Here is a 20,412-nt window from a genome sequence, read left to right as displayed (position 1 = left end):
CATGCACAGTGGGCCCTGTGTAAAAGTCAGGTTTACACACAGACACACACACACACACACACACACACACACACACACACACACACACGCTGTGCCCTCCCCCCCCCCCCACTGTGAGACTTTTAATCACTGAGATTTGGTTTGGTCTTTGTTCTTGACACAAAGCCCTAAACCCCTGTGTTTCCTGAGAAGACGCCCTGGGAGACGCTTTGGTTTCTGATTCTGGCTCCTAATGGCTATGGACTACACACACAGCCAGTTCCAGGACAGTCAAGATTACACAGTGAGACGCTGTCTCAGAAAAACCGAGAAGAGGGTTGGTTAGCTAGTGGGTGTTCGAATTTCCCTGGTCATATGTTCTCTAGTTGGCTGGTTTAAACGAAGATCAACACCAAGGCTGCACACTGTGGCCATGTCGCCTACGTCGCTCTAGTTGCCCATCCTTCCCCTATAAGTTGTGCGCTAAAGACACCAGGGGTCACTTTTGTCCCAGGATCTGCAATGGTCTACAGCTGGCTATCTGTATCTCTTGTCCCCTCTGTTTGGTGCCTGTAAGCTGACGTAGAAGCCTTACTTAATTAAATCAGACATCCGTGCATTCATGCAAGCTCTTCAGAGCAGGCCATACACACACACACACACACACACACACACACACACACACACAGAGTCACCCCCAATGCTATCTACAAATAGATAGTTTTACTTAATTTCCAACCTAAAAGCCACTTATTTATTTATTTGCTTATTTAGTTATTGTCTGGTTGTTTTGGCTAGAGATTGAAAAGCAATATTGGCTAGATGTGGCGAGGGCAGACATCTTGTCCTGCACCTGGTCTTAGGGGATGGGGGACAGGGACAGGCCTTTCATCCTTGAGTGTAATGTTGGTGTAGTTTTCCATTGGTGCCGTTTACCAAGGAGTTCCTTATACTCTTAGTTTGTTGGTTGTTTTTTTAGCTCCCTGAAGTTTTGGATTTTGTCAAATGCTCCCCCCAACTCCCCTACCCCCTGCTCCACATTGACTGACACTTTGTCTTTTTTGGATTAGTACAGTGCATCATATTGAATGGTGTTCCTATGGTAAGCCAATCTTGCATCTCTGCAACAGCCCACCTGGCCACGGTACATAATCCTTACATAATGCTCAATTTTGTTTACTGGTTCTTTTGTTGTGGGGTTTTGCATCTATTTCATTAGGAATATCGACATATATACATATATCCCTTTATTTACATTTATATAAATATTTTTAGTTTGCTATATTGCATTTAGTTCGTTAAAACTAGGCTATTGGTGCTAACACGATGGCTCAGCAGTTGAAAGCATTTGCTGTTCTTTCAGTGGGGTTGGTTCCCAGTAATCACAGCCAGTGGCTCATAATCCCAACTTAAGCTCCAGGGGGTTCCAACGCCCTCTTCTGGCCTTTTCAGGTGCCAGGCATGCACATACAAATTCGCAGGCACTCAACATGTATACCTAAAACAAACAAACAAACAAAAACCCTACCTAGGTTCTTAACATTAATGTAATTACGTGTAAGTCTTTTGCCCTACAAAATGCAATACTGTCAGAAAAAGCAATTCCGGTATTACTAGTAGCAATATCATTACATATTTTTTTCTATAGTGTTTGTTTCAGTCAAAAATTCTGTTTTGAAGCTATCTGGGCGATTCATCTCTGCATCTCTTTCTCTAGTTACATGTACACTGGACATGCGGGTTCACTCATTATATTTAGTTGTTTATCTTTAGGGCTTGTGCTTTAATTTTTAATTTAGATCTAGTCATGTTTATATAATTATGTGAAGCGTGCAGTTCCAAGGCCAACTCTAAACAGGGTGATTCAAAGATTTCTGCCTTTTATTAATGTCCCCTCATCTAGTTTTCCCCTCTTCCAGGAGGCCATGGTATTTTGTGGCTAATGGCTACACTGACTTTTTTTTTTTTAAGTATAAACAGCTACAGATATAAACTGCTGGCCGCTCAGTTCTTTCTTCACACCTTTATTTTATTTTAGATTTATTTATTTGTTATGTATACAGTGTTGTGTCTGCAGGCCATAAGAGGGCACCAGGCCTCATTATAGATGGTTGTGAGCCACCATGTGGGTGCTGGGAATTGAACTCAGGACCTTTGGAAGAGCAGCCAGTGCTCTTAACCTCTGAGCCATCTCTCCAGCCCCCACACCTTTATTTTTTTATTGGCTGTTACACTGTGGAAACCATACTCCGTGATATACCACGCTCCCTTAGGTTCCCCTTGCTACAGTTTTCCAGACTTCTCTTTTGTGTGTGTCTGTGTATGTCTGTTGAGATAAGGTCTCTCGTTGAAGGCAAAGCTGGCTGTTTTGAGGCTGACTGGCTGGGAGAGCTCTTAGGACCCCAGCCTCCCCAGCATGCACCCGTTCCAGCTCCCGGGTGCTGGGCTTGCAGGCATGCAGGCACGCCCATCTTTTCACATGGGTGCTGGAGATGCAGACTCCAGTCCTCACACTCGCATCGCAAGAGCTCTCATCCACTGAGACGTCTCCGCAGCCCATTCTAGGTTTTTAAGAAGAGGGCGAGTCCATCCTGGGGAACAATATCCATCGTTCTCTCAGCTTAAGATTGTTCTACAACAACAACAACAACAACAACGGGGGGAAAAAAAAAAGGCAGGGCATAGTGGCACACGCCTTTAATCCCAGCACTCGGGAGGCAGAGGCAGGAGGATCTCTGTGAGTTCAAGGCCAGCCGGTTCTACAAAGTGAGTCTAGGACAGCCAAGGCTACACAGAGAAACCCTGTCTTGAACCCCTCCCCCAAATAAATTGTTCTACAGAAGGTAAGCTAATTTATTTGCTTTACAACAAACTGTTTTGCTTCAGGAGAGCAGAGGGACGTGAAGAGGGAAGCAAGGGGAACAGAGAAGGCGGGTGTTCTGCCTGGACCAGCCACCCCAGTAGACCTGGGAGCTTGCTAGAACACTAACTCTCCAGGCCATCACAGACCACCTGCTCAAGAGCCTCTCAGGGCGGGGGCCCAGCAGTTTGTTCTTAACAAGTGTTCTGGGGGATTATGCTGCCCACACAAGTTCTGGGGTCAAATTCACAACACCACTACAGAAAGGTTTTCTGAGACCCTGAGGAGAACAGTGTGGATGGTGACTCGAGAAGTGCTGGGGATGGGGGGGGGGCGTGTGTAAGGAGGTGACACTACCAGTCGGTTAGGGGAGGAAGGAGGAGGAGGAGGAAAAGAAGGGGACCAGGGAGGGACCCATAGCTCATGATGGCCTGACACCTGTGGAACACTTTCCAATCGAAACTCTGACATGACCCCCCAGGGCAGACCAGGTGGGAAGGAAGGCCTGAGAACTGAGGGAGGCAGCCCCTTAGAGTCCCACTGACGTGGCAGTCCACGGGTGACATCACTGGGCTTGAAGCGCCGAAAGGAGAGAAGCACAGGACAGCGCACTGTTCCTGAGGACTATCACACAGTTATGGAAAGAAGCTGACAAACATGAACATGAACACGTGGAACAAAAGAAGCTACTTGTAGAATAAAACCAGCCCAACCCCATTGTTGTAAAAATCGAATGAAACAGTAAACTCACACATGTCTCAATATATTACGAGCAAAGACCAAATGGTTTGCGCAGAACTTGGCCCTCACGATGTGGGGAGTTGGAGTGGAGGACTGCTGGGCCCCCCACCTTCACCCCAAGTCAAATGGTGAGAAGAGAACTTGCCACAAAAGGGGCACTGTGTTCTGTTCCTAAACTCAGCTGCTTAGCTTGTCAACACACTTCCCCGCTACCATAGAAGATGGGAGGGGTGGAGGGGGGCCACAGCCCATCACTGAGGGAAGTCGGAGCAGGGATTTATGCACAAACCATGGAGGAATGTTGCTTGCTGGCTTGCTCACAGGCTGCTGCTTAGCTAGCTTCTCTGGACCACCTGCCTAAGGAATGGTAACACCCACAGTGGGCTGGACCCTCCTACGTCCATTAACAATGAAGGCTTGCCCACAGGGCCAACCTGATGAAGACAGACAGATACTCAACTGAGAATCTCTTTTTGGGTGATTCTAGGCTGTGTCAGAGTGACAGTTAATGCTAACTGGGAGAGTGACCGGTGTCTTCATCGGCTCTTTGTTCTTTTCTTTTACCTTAAACTCTTTCAAGACCAACCTCACTTAAAATCCCACTCATCCCTAGCCAGTCCAACCGGATTCCAACTGCCTGCTTCTGGGTAGGTGTGTATCGTCTTCAGTGTGGCCTAGGAGAGGCAAGTGGTGAGTATGGTGGCCATGCTTGCTGGACTTTCCAGGCAGAACCTACTCAAAGTGCTAGTCCGAAGACCCTCAGCCATTACCAAGTAAAGACTATAAACCCCGCCCCCTCTGTGAGACCTGTGCCTCTATCCCTAGGGGATGCAATGACAAAAGGAGTCAGGACATGCTGTGACCTGCCTACTAGCCGTGCTGACTTTGGCTAAGAGGCCCTCCCCTACGGTTCAGTCTGCATGACGATGCAGGGAGAGGGAGCTGGAAGCACAGTGTAACCCGGAAGTAACCCACTCAGTGGCCCCCGCACACACAAACGAAAACGCGGTAAGTGGATGCTTTTATCGAAGATGAATGGATCGCCCATTTCTAGAAGATTTGGAAAATGCCTCTGTAACGTGAGAACAATAAGACAACAACAGTGGAAAAACTCCAAACTTGCACATACCCCCCGCCATGGCTGGCATGGTCATGGGTGGTTTTTAGCCAGCATGTGTAGTAGGTGATATATGCTTGTCTGGAGTTTTAGCCGACAGGCAGCCATTTTGGCTTGAAAGCTGTCAGTCTGCACAGTTTTCAACCCAAGGGCTGAGCCTGCCGAAATCTGGCTTAAAAACTGGGATGGGGGGTGGGGGAAGGGAGGGAGGTCAACTGGAGATATTTTATTGGCTGCCGTTTTACTTCAAGGCTCGTGAGCCTTTGAATCTTGATATTGGGTCCAATGGACCAATAACTGGCATCTTAAAATAACACTCCGTGGTTCAGAAGGAAGTTGTTTTCGTTTTAGAGGAGAGCTGACCGAGGTCTCCTGAGAAGGTGGAGGTGCTAAAGAGGAACCCCAGCTTCCTTTCTAGTGCACAGACACACCCTTGCCCATATGCTCTCTGCCCATAGCTGCCTCTGTAACTGACTATCACAGAAGGATGGGCACATCTCGTCCGGCTGCAGCCAGAATCCCACATCCGGGGTGCTTCTGGCATACGCCATTCTAAAGGCACCCCTCAAGCTTGCTTTACTACACGAATCGTGTTGAAAGGATGAGGTCTGCTCAGCAGTACTGTGTCTTCTAAACTCGGCTCTAGTCTGCAGAAAGTCTAACCAGCTTCTCTGGATGGCGGCAGTGAGGGTGGATGTGGACTCTAGGAAAATTGGCAGAGGTGGTGAGCTGGGCCCTTTGCCAAGCTCTGAACCCTGAAAGTGAACTCTTCTAGCTGTATTTTTGTCCCTGAGATGAAACACCTTGCCCAGAAGCTACCTTTGAGTGGAGAGGGTCTGGATCAGTGATCTTCAACTTTTTTTTTTTTTATCTTATTTCTTTTTTAAGTGAATAGTCCAGGCTGGCCTTGAATTCGTGATCCTCCTGATTTTGCCTTCTTCAGCAAATCTATTGACATGCACCTCAACGGGCAGTTCTCAACCTTCTAAATACTGCGACTCTTCCTCCTCCTCTTCCTCCTCCTCCTCTTCTTCTTTTTTGGTTTTTCGAGACAGGGTTTCTCTGTGTAGCCTTGGCTGTCCTGGACTTGCTTGTAGACCAGGCTGGCCTCAAACTCACAACGATCCGCCTGTCTCTATCTCCCGAGTGCTGGGACTAAAGGCGTGCACCACCACTCCCGGCAATGCCGCACCCCTTTAACACAGTCCTCATGTTAGAGTGACCCCCAACCATAAAATTGTTTTGTTGCTACTGCATAACTGTAATTTACAGTTGCCACGCAATTTGGAGATGTTCAAGCCACCATTTTTCTTCTCTTTGCCATAGATTCCAATTATACACATGTTAGAAAGATGAAATTTGTCTAGGACTTCATACGGTTTTCACTTTTGAAAACTTTTATGCTTTCTTTTGGGCAGTTTGCTTTGCTGTGCCTTCAAGTTCAGTAACATTTTCCCCTGCCATAGCTAATCCACCATTACCCTGTGTGTATTCCATCTCAGACACAGTTGGTTTTATTTCTGCGGTTTGGGAACTAGAGAGATGGCTCGGCAGTTACGAGCGTTCACTGCTCTTGCAGAAGAACCAGCTTCAGCTTCCAGAACCTTCTTGGCAGCTCACAACCACCTATAGGTACAGTCCTGGGGGATCTGATGTACACTCCTACACTTTGAGGGCACCGGTCACCTACATCCATGGAGTATACACATACATGCAAACAAAAGACTCATACACACTAAATTTAAAAAATGGCATTTCTAGAATTTGAGTCTTTCTATATTGATTCTGCCTCTACTTAATTTTATACACAGACCATGGTTGCGTGTGGCACTGTACCTACCTCCTCACAAAGGCTGAACTGTGAGCTTTCCCAGCCTGCATGGCGGGAAGATGCACGGTATCCACCTTCAGTAGGCTTTCACCTGTCCTCCTGTGTGATCTTTTCCCTCCAAGACACACGCTGAACAAGATGCCACTGATGGCCTCTCTGCAGACAGCCCATCTCTCTCTGTGTGCCCGGGGATCCACCAATTTCTGCCCCACTGTTCCCACTGTTAGCGATTAAGGCGTGTGCCATCACACCTGGCTTTTATGTGGGTGCTGGGGATTTGAACTCAGGTCTTCATACATGTGCTGCCAGCACTTTACCAACTGAGCCACCTCCCCAGACCACTTCATTTTATTAGTGTGTGTAATACGACTGTCAGAGGTAACAAGCTTTGCCTTCCTTTTCATTTGGACTCTGTAACCTGTTAGGGTTGTAAAGAGGCTCCAGAGAGCCGGGTGGCCCGTTACAATAATCTGTACGATCTTTTTTTTTTTTTTTTCCAAGACAGGGTCTGTCTGTGTAGCCTTGGCTGGCCTGGACTCGCTTTGTAGACCAGGCTGGCCTCGAACTCATAGTGATCCGCCTGCCTCTGCCTCCCGAGTGCTGGGATTAAAGGCGTGTGCCACCATGCCTGGCTAATCTGTATGTTCTTTTGAGGAAATTCAGCATATATCATAAATTAACCATGTTAATACAGAAGGAAGTCAAGAGGGGCATGGGAGTGGGGATGTGGCAGACAAAGATTCCATTCATGTCTACTTCCCAAAGTTCCTGAGGGAGCAGGCCTCTGTCATCTCATCCTGCTTAGCTTTGCACCAGGAAACTGACCCTCCCAACTGCAAGCATCCTGGAGGAGCCAATGGATCCCACGCACTCCTGCAGTCCAGGCTCCCTTGTGTCGCCCACCTTGGGTCCTGAAGAGCCTCTATGTTCGGTTGCCAAGCAGCCGGGCTGGGTCCCCCAGCGAGCAGGGAGAGCGGGCCAGCCCACTAGCCAGCCTGTGTTCACACTCACTGGGCTGGAGGTGCAGAGGGCAGGCCTGCTCAGAGCCAGCTGGCCAACATGGTAGCCCGACAGGTTGGGGCCAAAACTGCCTAGCTCCTGTTCTCCATGGGTGTGTGTCTCCAGGGCAGCTTCTGGTGCTAGCAAAGGCGACTGGCATAAACAAACAGCCCCTCCATCCTGCGCTTGCCCTGCTATCGCCAAGATTTAGTGTGACGGGATAAAAGGCAAGCGGGGAACCCCAGCTCCTGCCCGAGAAGTTGTTTAAGCTAAGAGAAACCGAAGGCAGCACGCTGCTCCACCCCTCTAATTTGTTCATGTGTTGCCACTGTCAAACCGCAGCAGAGTCTCCCCGTCTGGGAAGTGGGGAGGTCTTCCAGGTAGCTGTCTCCTCGTTGCTGGAACTCAGCTTCCACACTGTAAAAAGCAGGTGTTGGATATGCTCAAAACATCAGCCACCAGGAGGCTAGCTGGGTGGACAGGCTGCTAACAGAGGTGCCACAGGCCTCCCGAGCTCAGACTCCCGCCTCCCAAGCTGTGGACACACTTCGGGGCAACATTCCTAATGTGAAAGAAAATGACATTAAAAACAAGAAGGAAAGCCCGCGGGAGGTCGCTCAGCTGGTAAAGGCGACTGCTGCCACACATCAGAGTTTCATCCGAGGAACTCACACGGCGGGAGGAGAAAACTGATTCCTGCAAGCTGGCCTCTGACCTCCACAGGCATGTTGTGGCATATGCATCCTCACACACATACATATGCAGATGGAGTTAAAAAAGAAAAAAGATTAAAAAAAGAGAGAGAGAGAAAGAAAGCAAATCGGGCAGATACCGTTCTCAACTTTGGACCGTTCAGCTGAGGATTTTCGTATTCCATAGTCAGACAACACCATCCACGTAACCGACTTCCTCCTCAGCGTCAGAGCAGCATTCAGTGAGTTACATGACCCGGGCCTGACGACAGTGGCCTGTCACCCCAGTTATTCGGGAGGCCGAGGCAGGAGGACAGAGAGTTGAAGGCCCACACCAGGAAAATAGTGAAGATATGGTTCATTCTTTTGCTCCTAGGAGCTCGTGGTGGCGGAAGGCTGGGACAGGTGGTGTAGGTTTCTTACAGCCACAACAGTCAGCGCTCCTGGTGTTGGGCGCAGGGTTTGCTCTGATAATTTTCGTTCACTGTCAGCTCACTGTTCTGAACCCAGAAACACCAGTGCAGCTGTGTTTCTCATACGTCAAGGGAAGATTCCAGAGCATCACGGAAGACCATGAAGCAGACAGTAAAGTAAGTCCTACAGGCAAGCACTCTGGGTCCCTCTTCTGTCCCCTCTGGGCAAGAGACCTTGGTGCAAGGGGCTTAGCAGTCCTGTCTTCTAAGTGAGGCTTCCCAGATGTGTGGTTTCCCCTTCTACCCTGAGCAAACCTCAGAGTCAGTCACCTGCAGGGCTTCTGAGGGCACTGACAGTGGACAGACTCCATTGTTAATCTGAGAGGCGGCCCAAGACTCAGCTGGAGAGAGAGCCCAGTGGGTGACGTGTGTGTTGAATAAGGCTGAAGACCTGGGTTTGCTTTCCTAGAACCTACATAAAAGCCAGACATGGGCCGGGTGTGGTGGCGAATGTCTTTAATCCCAGCACTTGGGAGGCAGAGGCAGGTGGATCTTGGTGAGTTCAAGGCCAGCCTGGTCTACAATGTGAGTCTAGGACAGCCAAGGCGACACAGAGAAACCCTGCCTTGAAAAACAAAAACCAACCAACCAAACAAACAAACAAAAAAAGCCAGACACAGTGGTGGACTGAGATGGGGGAGAGAGGAGAACTTCTAGGAGCCGGCAGCACTTAGCCTGCTGAATACATGGTAACAACAAACAGACTCTGCTCAAACAAGGCAGAAGGCAAGGATGGACAGCAGAGGTTGTCCTCTGACCTCCACACGTGTGTGTGGCACAGGTGCCCTCTCTGTCTCACACACACACACACACACACACACACACACACACACACACCACCCCACATGTATAACAAATTCCCAGGTGAACTGACGTCACTGTTCTGCAGACACCCTGAGAACTGCTGGCTCTTACACGACACCCTAAGTGGCAGATCACAACAACTGCATCACCCCTGGCCATGCCAGCTCTCAGTTGCAGAGGGCCTGATCACTCGAGCCTCTGCTGGGGGGACTCTGCTCCATAAGAGGCCGGCAGCACCTTATGTAATTATTGTTTGTTTGTTTGAATGAGTTCACAACCCAGTGCAATGGGCAAAATCCTTAGATAGCAGAATACGAGAGGTGTGCCACTCACTTTGGGTGCCGGATATCGGGGAGGGAGCGGTTCAGGGAGATTTTATCACTGACGTAGATGTTAAATCCATTTTCTCGGTATGCCTGGTCCACTCTCTCAGCATCGGTCATGGGGTAAGGCTTCCCCTGTTCGCCATTTCCTAGAGGCAGAGAGCAAATTCAGTGTTGCTGGTTTACCTCACACCTACAAGGGTTGAGAATGGGGCTAGATAAAGCCTTACGCCTGGGGGCTGCGAGAGATGGCTCAGCCACTAAGAGCACTGGCTGCCCTTGCAGAGCACTCCAATTTGGGTCCTAGCACTCCCATGGTGGCTCACAACCACCTGTGGCTCCAGTTCCAGAGATTGGATGCCCTCTTGTGGCTGCCATAGGCACTGCAGACTCACGGTACGCAGACTTAACGTGCAGGCAAAGCACTCACGCGTGTAACATAAAAACACCTAAAACTTAGAAAGGAAATTTTATGCTTAGTCATGGGATGCATTAGTCACTTCTGCATTATGTGACGAAGGGACTGAGGGAAGCAACTTAATGGAAGAAGGATTTATTCCAGAAGGTTCCGTCCGTGTCATGTGGCTCTGCGCTTTCCGGGCCTGTTGTGAAGCAGAACACAGTGGCAGCAGAAGTTCGTGAAAGAGGGTGTTTGGCTCAGGGGGTGCAGGAAGCAGAGAGAGAGAGAGAGAGAGAGAGAGAGAGAGAGAGAGAGAGAGAGAGAGAGAGAGAGAATACAGGAAGAGGCCAGAGTGAGATTCGGCCCCAAGGACACGCCCAGCGCCATCCACCCACCCCAGTGTTCTAGAGTCTTCACAGAGGCCCCCACCTCCTACTTTCATCTCGTCCCAAATTATCACTGAATCAGCTTCATCAAAGGAATAAGTCATTCATTGTTTGGTTCCAAACCCTTGTGGTGGTGTTCTGGAGGGCTTCTGAGGATCCAGCCACACCTTCTGGAATCTTCTCTCTCATCCAAGGGTTTCTTCAGAAAGCAGACAGGCCACTCACTGCTCTCACAAAAAAAGCCAAACCCTCTCCCTCCCTCTGCCACCTAGACACTGGAGACAACCCGGTACAGGCTTGCACTGTGGACGACTGCTAGGTCACATATTAACTAAGCCTGCTTCCAGGCTGTGCAAGGAAGCCTCTCAGCATGGACACCATGGCTTGTCTGTCAAGAACGAAGACTTCCTCTTCAGGCCCCCACTATACCATCTTGGTCAGTAGTAAGTCTCTTCTCTTGAAGAACAGTTTGTCCTGATGTCTTTATCCTAAGCCCATGCATTCTCGTCCCGCTCCCTGCAACCTCATATTCAGGTCAGAGCTCCAAAAACTGGCTGCGCTCACAGACAGACCAAGAGTGAGACCTGCTAATTAATCTTCTGGCACTTCTCGAAAAAGCCTAGACAACCAAGGTTTAAAAGAAAAACATTTTCTTCTTCTTTCTTATTTTAATGATGTGGGGGCTGGAGAGATGGATCAGCAGTCACAAGCATTTTCTCACAGAGGACCCGGGCTTAGGTGATAGTGCCATACAGGGGTTTGTGGCAATCCCTAAGTCCAGTTCTGGAGGATCGGACGCCCTCTTCTGACCACCTCAAGCACCAGGCAGGACACAGCAGTACACATACATACACACAGCTGCAACACTCGTGCACATAAAATGAAATAAATAAATCTAACTTTTAAAAGTGTGTGTGTGTGTATGTGTGTGCGCGTGCGCGCGTGCGTGCATGAGTGCAGGTGCCCATGGAGGCCAGGAAGGGGCATCAGATCCCCCAGAGCTGTAGTTGTAAGGCAAGTTGTAAGTTACCTGACAGTGAGTGCTGAGACCAAACTTGTATCTCTGGAAGAGCAGCAAATGTTCTTAAGTACAAAGCCATATCTTCAGCCCCCAACAATCAGGATTAACTTCACCCCAGCATTCCTCCTCCCCCACCCCCAAATAGTGCAGGGGGAAGTGAGACGAGTGGGAGGGATACCAGGGAGGACCAGTCAGGGTCCTTTTCACTTCTCTGGAGTCCCCATAGCAACCCTACACAGTGGAGTCCAGAACTCTCGCTCTGCAGCTACACTGACACTCATAAAAGGTTACAGAGCCAGGTGTGAGGGCCGGAGACCATGTCCCCTGCACTCCCCTCCACCCCCCTCCCCCAGAGCAGGGACATCCTGCCACCGAGTCACCCTGGACAGGAGGCAGGTCTACTTTCTCTGAGCTGAGGGACTCTCAGCTACAATTGTCTCCTCTGACACCAGCAGCTTGTCTGGGGGAGTCAGACAAGAGGCTACCCAGTGAAAACTGTTAGCTGTCAAACACCAGATAAACTTGAAGCGGTCTGATTGCTATCGAAGCGAGGCAGATGGTCTGTGTAAATCAAAACTGCCATAAACAAGAGCTGGGTGTAGTGGATGAGGGTGTGCCTGGCATCTATGAGGTACTGGGTCGGGGCTGGATGTTCAGAATAGCTGTAAATAAGTAATAAATGATTTTGAAAAAAAATGCCATGATGATAAAAGATGTAAGAGTCGCCTTATCTACTAAGCCAGATTTACTTGGATCTGCTGCAAGTCAGGGTCAGGGGACAAAGGGTTGGCAATCTGTGTGTGATACGTCTGAGGAGGGTCTCTGATGTCCCGAGAGCATGCTCTCTGGGGTTCCCACGAGCTTCTGGTGACTGAGAACAGACACAGCTCTGGCAGAAGCAGCTCTAGTGTCTGCACTGCTGGGTGTCCAACAGCCAGCCAGCCAGCCACTCCAGCAGCTCCTCCTCCGGGTGTTACACTGACACCACACCGCTGAGGTGCAGTGGGCGGAACCGGGCCTGGCCTCTGCTCAAATCGAGGCTTCAGGAGATCTGCAGAGGCGGGTAACAGCCGAGCAGAGGAGACAGAGCAAAGGTCAGCTAGCTGGATCCCAGCATGGCATCCTGGCAAGGCCATGGCTTCTGTCTTTTCACTAGACAAAGTCCACTGTGATGGTCCAGGAAGCCACTTGGTGTGGAATGCCAGGTGTGTACTTAGCAACCCTCAGTCTCATTATTCTCTTTTTCTTTTTTCTTTTTTTTTTAAAAGTAATTTGGCAACTTCATAAATGACTTTAAAAATATTTACTCTTAAATGCTTATGTATAATTTGATTTCAACAAACAAGAAATTAAAGTCATTTTTTTTTTCTTAATCTCTCTGCTGCTCTTTCTTCCCTTGCTAGGCAGGCCAACATTCTAATAATTCAGGCACAATTGTCTGGCCAGCTGGCTCTTTGCAGGAGTTCCCTTTCTTAATGTAAGAGTGCTTGTGCCTGTTCACATTACATTCCTGGCACACAGAGTAGTGTGTGACGGGGCCGGGGATGCCCTGGGCATCAGCTCAGCTATTACACCCGTCCTCTCCTGAGCTTTGTAGTGAGTTGGTTTTGTCACGAATACTTTCGAAGGGGACACCTTTCACCCATATCGCCACACACAGTTTCAACCCCTCACACTGCTGTATCCCCCTTTCCACTCAAGCAAAGCGACCTCACAGCCATCACCTCACTCCCTTCTGAGGGTGCCCATGGGACCGACCACATGAGGTCACCCTCAGATGGGGAGGCTCAGGATGTGCGGAGTTAGTTCATTGGCGGGCCCCCACAGGCTTGCGGGTGGCACTGCTGCTTCTTTCCTGACCTCTGCCTGGACTCTGCTGAGGAGAAGCATCTCCACGTAGTCTCCTCTCCACACCTCCTTGTGCTGGCCCTTCCCCCACCTGCCGGCCTTACAGGAATGGTGACAAAGCCCCATTAGCAAAAGGAAACTTGAGCTGAGGCCCACGCAGCCCAATCTGCAGCTGGGGAGGGGCTGCCTCTGCCAGACTCAGGTTCAAGTCTCAAGTTGGTCTTGCTCTCCCTGGCAGATGACAGCATCTCTCTGAGGTACAGGTCCCCTCTTATTCAGTGGGCCATAAAGGCTGATCAGCTTGCTCTGTGTTCAATCTGTGTCAAGTCGAGTCACTCCTCCTTCCTTTAGCATGGAACCTGTAGGTGACATAGTCACTTGCTAATAGGAACGTGGCAGGGTAAACTTGAAAACAGTGGGGTCTGGTGCTGACAGCAGAGGCCAGATTGGTGAAAGCTAGGTAGGATGGTGGCAGGCAGGAAGTGAACAAGAGGCCCAGACACCCATAACACACTCAACACATGCGTGCACACCCGTGGCACGTTTACCCAACGCCCACACTCAGCCCCGCCCTCCATACCTACGCGCTGTGCATCCCTCCTGATGGCTTCCTTGTTGTGCCAGTCCTTCAGCTTCTGGTCACCTCCCAAGAAAGATGGCTTTTTTTGTCGGCTGTGTGATTCCTTTAAAAAAAAAAAAAAAAAAAGAATAAGAAACCGTGAAAGGGAAGAAAAAGAAAATACTGGCAGTAACAAAGACCCCAAGGCTACACTGCCTAAAGGGGACACTGCCACCTATCCAGCCTTCACACCATCTTCCTGAGTGCTGCCATGTGCCTGTTGGAGGCCAAGGGGACACAGAAGTTCAGCATGATCCCTTGGGAACTCGACACCCAGGAGAGGAAGGAAAGACAGGCGTACTCTTTCCACTGAAGAATGCACCGAGGCTGGGTGTGGTGAGCAGCCTAGCACCCAGGAGGCAGAGGGAAGAAGACCATGAGTTCTAGATCAGCTCGCCCTATACGGCAGAGCTAAACAAAGAGTAAGTAGAGGCTACTAAGTCTCATGTTGGTAGCCTGATTATTCCTTGGCCTTAGACCTAAGGGAAGGGAATAGGGTGAAAGCAGGAGGGAGGGAGGAACGGGAGGATACAAGTGATGGGATAACAATTGAGTTGTAATCTGAATAAATTAATTAAATAATAATTTTTTAAAAAGTAAGTAGAGGCTAAGGGATGTAGTTCAGTGTTGGAATGTTCGCTTAGCATGCACCAAGGGCCTGGGTTCAGCCCTAAGCATGCCAAAGGGACAAACAAGAAACATAAGAACTTGGTTTTAGAAACGTATTCATTTTTTAAACAATGTATTTAATTTTTCATTATGTATATAGGTATCTCTGTGTACGCGCCTGTGTGTTATGTTTGTGGAGACCAGGAGAGGGCGTCGGATCCCCTCAAGCCGGAGTTACCAGCGGTTGTAAGCTGCTGCACACGTGTTAGGAACTGAACGTAGGTCCTCTGTAAGACCCGTGCACACTCTTAACTGCTAAGCCATCTTCTCCAGTTCCAGTATATTTAATTGAACCCATTCCACTTTATCTAAAATACAAGCATTTCAACATGCAATCAGTATAAAACATAATTATGGCATCTTACTCTCTCTTGGACTAAGACTTTGAATTCTTGGGCTCATGTCAATTCAAACCTCTTTCCGGTGTTCTAGAACTGCAGGTGGCTAGCTAATGGCTACACCCAGGACAGAGACTCAGAGACTAACCCTAACCCTAACCCTGAGTGTCAGGTGCTGGAGTGACAGCTGCCTGCTCTTTTTTTTTTTTTTTTAAAGACTTACTTGTTTATTATATATACAGTGTTCTGCCTGCATGTAGGCCTGCACACCAGAAGGGGGCACCAGATCTCATTATAGATGGCTGTGAGCCAACATATGGTTGCTGGGAATTGAACTCAGGACCTTTGGAAGAGCAGCCAGTGTTCTTACCCTCTGAGCCATTTCTCCAGCCCCCAGAGATGCCTGCTTTTACAAGAGTCCTGGGAATTCAAAGTCAGGCTCTCAGGCTTGCTTAGCAAGATTGTACCCCATTGAGCCATCTCCCCAGCTCCAAACACACAGCTCTGAAGCAACACTGCTCACAAAACAGCATGTAAAAGAGCGCACCAAGACTTTTGACCCAGAAGTACAGATGTTTCCTGCACACCCAGAGGTGTGTCTCTGAAAGGCGAGACCAATTTCTTTGTTTGCAATCATCTTCCGGTACTTTTCCTTCCCCCAGCTTCCAAAATGTCCCCTTGTCGCAGGAGGTGAAGGTAAAGGGGGAAGGAACACCTTGAGGATGTGAGCCAGTGAGTGGGAGAAAGGGGGGAGGGGCTGGCAGAACAGACGAGAACTCCCTTTAGACAGCAAACTGCAAGTGCATGTTGGCATGTTGAGAGTGACTGTCCAGAGTCCATGTGCTCTTAGTCAACATTCCAAAGGACTAGATCATGGTCCCAACTGCTACTCACTCGCTCATCCAAATGGAATTTTAATCTTTGCTTAATCACCATTTAGCGTGTCTGGCACCCTTTGAGGAGAGGAGAGGAGAGAACTGGGAAACGAAGCCAGCTGCGATCTGCAGGAGGAGAAGGACTGGTCAAAGCACACACTCCGGTTCTGGGCCTGCAGCCTCGACAGGGGCTGTCAGCAAGGGTGCTTGAACCTCCGGCCCAGCTGGCCAGGGTCCTCAAAACCACAGGAGGGCTCAAAAGGAGATGGAGAGGGTGGAGGGCTGCAGCCAGGTCTCAGGTCGTATTAGGGGACAGTGTTTGCTGTAGATGTTGGGGTGACTCTCTAGACCCACCCTTCAGAGGAGCTGCAGTGATTCTGCTTCGGGATCACACGCACTCTTTGATGCCAAACATTAAGTAGATAATTCTAACAGTCTTTCTGTGTATGTGCACAGACACACGGAATCACACAGACAGATAGACACACACACACGCACACGCACACGCACACGCACACACACACGCACACGTGTGCGCACATGTGAGCATGAGTGGAACAAGTCTCTCTCTCTCTCTCACACACACACACATACACGCACACACGCGTGTGCGCACATTCGAGCATGAGTGGACCAGGTTGACTTATTTAGCCAAATACATAAAGTTGCTTTATGTAAGGTGTGATGGTGTGTATGGGAATGGCCCCATAGGCTCATAGGTTTGAATGCTTGGTCTGCATCTGGTGAAATTGCCTTGTTGGAGGAGGTGTGGCCTTGTTGGAGGAGGTGTGGCTTTGTTGGAGAAGGTGTGGCCTTGTTGGAGGAGGTGTGGCCTTGTTGGAGGAGGTGTGGCCTTGTTGGAGGGGATGTGGCCTTGTTGGAGGAGGTGTGGCCTTGTTGGAGAAGGTGTGGCCTTGTTGGAGGAGGTGTGGCCTTGTTAGAGGAGGTGTGGCCTTGTTGGAGGAGGTGTGGCCTTGTTGGATGGGATGTGGCCTTGTTGGAGAAAGTGTGGCCTTGTTGGAGGAGGTGTGGCCTTGTTGGAGGGGGTGTGGCCTTGTTGGAGGGGGTGTGGCCTTGGAGGAGGTGTGACTTTGTTGGAGGAGATGAGTCACTGGTGGTGGGTTTTGAAGTTTCAAAATTCTATTCCAGCCCCAGTCTCTCTCTGTCTGCTTGCTGCCTGCAGATCAAGATGTAAAGCTCTCATCTCCTGCTCCAGTACCATGTCTGCCTGTTTCCCACCATGATGGCCATGGACTAACCCTCTGAAACTGTAAGCAAGCCCCTAATCAAATGCTTCCCTTTATAAGAGCTGCCCTGGCTGTTCTGGAACTCAATTTGTGGACCAGGCTGGCCTCAAACTCATAGAGATCTACCTGCCTCTCTGCTTGGCAAACTCATTTCTTAAATATCCAAATTCTGTCTGCCTTAAAGTCTGGTCAGAGCTCATGTCCTCCATGAAGCCTTCTTCTGTGCTGTTGCATTTAAGAACAGACCTCAGATCCAGATTTTAACAAGACCCAAGTGATATGAGAACACAACTGTACCTAACCAGTACCATGCCCTGGAGAGTCTCAGAATCTAGTACCCAGTGGGAACTAGATGCCATCTCCTGGATCTAAAATACAGAAGATATAGTTAATTCATATAGTTGAATAAGACAATCTCCGGGCTCAACAAACAGGGTAAGAAAGGATACACGCCACCATAGTGCATTGTCTTAAAGGTGGCACAGAGAAAATCTGAAGGTCAAAAATTAGTGTTCCCATGGGGATGTCTGGGTACGTGTTCCTGTAGAAGAGTCTTTGAGATTGGTGTGGAAGAACCGGGAGGGAGGTACCTGCAAGCAATGACCGTGAAATCCAACTGGAGGACACGCATGAACCAAGAAATGGAAGCCAGACAGTGAGATTTACTTAAGGGCAAAGGCCTGATCTGGCAGGAACAAATACGATTCAAAAGGTAGCCATGAGCCACACAGTAGGAGGAAGTCTGGACCGGTGCTGCTTGGCAGGTGGGAGCCACAGAAGGTCTCTGAGGAAGAAATGAGCTCAGGAATAAAGTACGGAGACCCACATGCTTGTGATGGAGCTCCTCCTTCAAGACAAATGGCAGTAAAGTTGACTTTATTTTCATCAAAAGACTTCTTCTTCTTCTTCTTCTTCTTCTTCTTCTTCTTCTTCTTCTTCTTCTTCTTCTTCTTCTTCTTCTTCTTCTTCCAAACTGAGGACCACCCTTCTTTTTTCTTTTTTTAAAGGATTTATTTATTTTGTGTATGAATGCTCTATGTGCATTTACACCTGCATGCCAGAAGAGGACAACAGATCCCAGTAATAGATGGTTGTGAGCCACCATGTGGTTGCTGGGAACTAAACTCAGGAGCTCTGGAAGAGCAGTGTTCTTAACCACTGAGCCATCTCTGCAGCCCCTGAGGGTCACTCTTAGTCTAGTCCTCACAAATTAGATTCAAGTGAGGTTGACTACATCAGCCCCGACCTGTCCTGATGTTTTGAGAAAAACGTGTGTGTATGTGTGCGTGTGCGCGTGTGCATTTGCTTTAACCAGACCCAAGTGGTACCAGACACAACTGTACCTAACCAGTACCATGCCCCAGAGAGTCTCAGAATCTAGTACCCAGTGGGAACTAGATGCCATCTCCTGGATCTGAAATGTACACCCTTAGCACCTCCGATCCAGGAAGGAAGCCCCAGGCTTTTCAGAGATCCTCAGGGCTCCACACTTCATGTTCCTTTGCACCCTCATCTAAAGACTGCCTGTCTCCCCAGATTGTGAGCCCCAGAAAAGCAGGTCTCATTTCACCAACTAATGAATGGGCAGAGCTACTTGTTTTATCTTCTCCGGATAGAGGGAAGGTCACACAGGGATTAGACGTGCCTAACACAGTCACAAGGATGTAATACCATAAAGGGTGCTGGGGATTAACTTTATCCTCTGGTTAAATGACTATAGGACGGTTTAGTGGGCTGCAAAACTCTAAAGAGAGAGGGCTCACCTGACCCTAAAGTGATTTCTAAAAGATGGCACAGGCTTTGAACCCTCAGATCTGCCTCCTTTACGCCACTCAGCTTCCTGTCTGTAGCCCTAACCCTGAGGCAGGTGGCAGAGGTTCTGTCTGTCTTTCCTCTGGGGCACTTTCATTTTCTTTTTTTTTTTTTTTTTTTTTTTTTTTTTTTTTTTTTTTAAAAGATTTATTTATTATGCATACAGAGTTCTGCCTGCATGTGCATCTGCAGGCCAGAAGAGGGCACCCGATCTCATTATAGAAGGTTGTGAGCCACCATGTGGTTGCTGGGAACTGAACTCAGGACCTCTGGATTAGCAGTCAGTGTTCTTAACCTCTGAGCCATCTCTCCAGGCCCGGCACTTTCATTTTCATGTGGAAATACCAGACATTTAAATTTTTTAGGTCAGGAGTATGCGCGCACATGCGTGTGTGTACACACACACACACACACACACACACACACACACACCCTTCCAGGCTTTTCAGTGAGAGAAACACTCCTATCTTGCTTGATTCATTCAAATCTAGTCTTAAATGAGATGTGCATCCTCTCTTAGTAAGCAGCTGCTGAGTGGCAGGGAGCCTGAAGCGAGCCTGGAAGACCCATTTTCTCTCACTCTTTCTGTTCACATTTATGAGGAGGGTCCACAGATAGGTTCCCATATCTGTCTAGGTCTCTACAATTTGGCCAAAGCATTGTTATAAAAATTACTTGGGCATAATATAGTATTGATTTGAAAAAAAAAAAAAAAAAGCTGAGGCACCTACAGAAACACTTCCAGAACTAAGTGAGTTTAAAACATCATGGGAGAGGATCCTCAGGAGGAACCTCCATTCCTGACCTCAAGCTGTACTATAGAGCAATAGCAATCAAAACAGCACGGTACTGGCACAGCAACAGGCTGGTTGATCAATGGAATTGAATGGAAGATCCAGAAATGAATCCACACACATATAGTCACTTGATTTTTGACAAAGAAGCCAAATCTATTCAATGGAAAAAGGATAGCATCTTCAACAAATGGTGCTGGTCTAACTGGATGTCTACATGTAGAAAAATGCAAATAGACCCATCTTTGTCACCATGCACGAAACTCAAGTCCAAGTGGATTAAAGACCTCAACATAAAACCAGAGATACTAAATCAGTTAGAAGAAAAAGTGGGGAAGAGCCCAGCCCAGAACACGTAAGCACAGGCGACAACTTCCTGAACAGAACTCCAACAGCCCAGGCCTTAAGTTCAACAATTAATAAATGGGACCTCTTGAGGCTGAGAAGCTTCTGTAAGGCAGGAGACACTGTCAACAGAACAAAGCGACAGCCTACAGACTGGGAAAAGATCTTCACCAACCCTTCATCTGACAAAGGTCTGATATCCAAAATATATAAAGAACTCAAGAAATTAAACACCACAA

General features: G+C 48.6%; 1 protein-coding gene across 1 annotated transcript in view; it reads right to left on the bottom strand.

The window, feature by feature from the left end:
• The window catches only part of Galnt10 (polypeptide N-acetylgalactosaminyltransferase 10), a 140,526-nt gene that overhangs the window by 52,311 nt on the left and 67,803 nt on the right, over nucleotides 1-20,412 (bottom strand). The window contains exons 2-3 of the mRNA XM_051167710.1: nucleotides 14,055-14,157; nucleotides 9,830-9,968 (exon numbers count right to left, since the gene is read on the bottom strand). Coding sequence (XP_051023667.1) covers nucleotides 9,830-9,968; nucleotides 14,055-14,157 — 242 coding nt within the window. The remainder of the gene's footprint in view (nucleotides 1-9,829; nucleotides 9,969-14,054; nucleotides 14,158-20,412) is intronic.

This window comes from Acomys russatus, chromosome 25 (genome assembly GCF_903995435.1).
Source record: "Acomys russatus chromosome 25, mAcoRus1.1, whole genome shotgun sequence".
Classification (NCBI taxonomy): domain Eukaryota; kingdom Metazoa; phylum Chordata; class Mammalia; order Rodentia; family Muridae; genus Acomys; species Acomys russatus.
The sequence above is the reverse complement of the archived record's forward strand: the minus strand, read 5'-3'. Positions and strand labels throughout refer to the sequence as shown.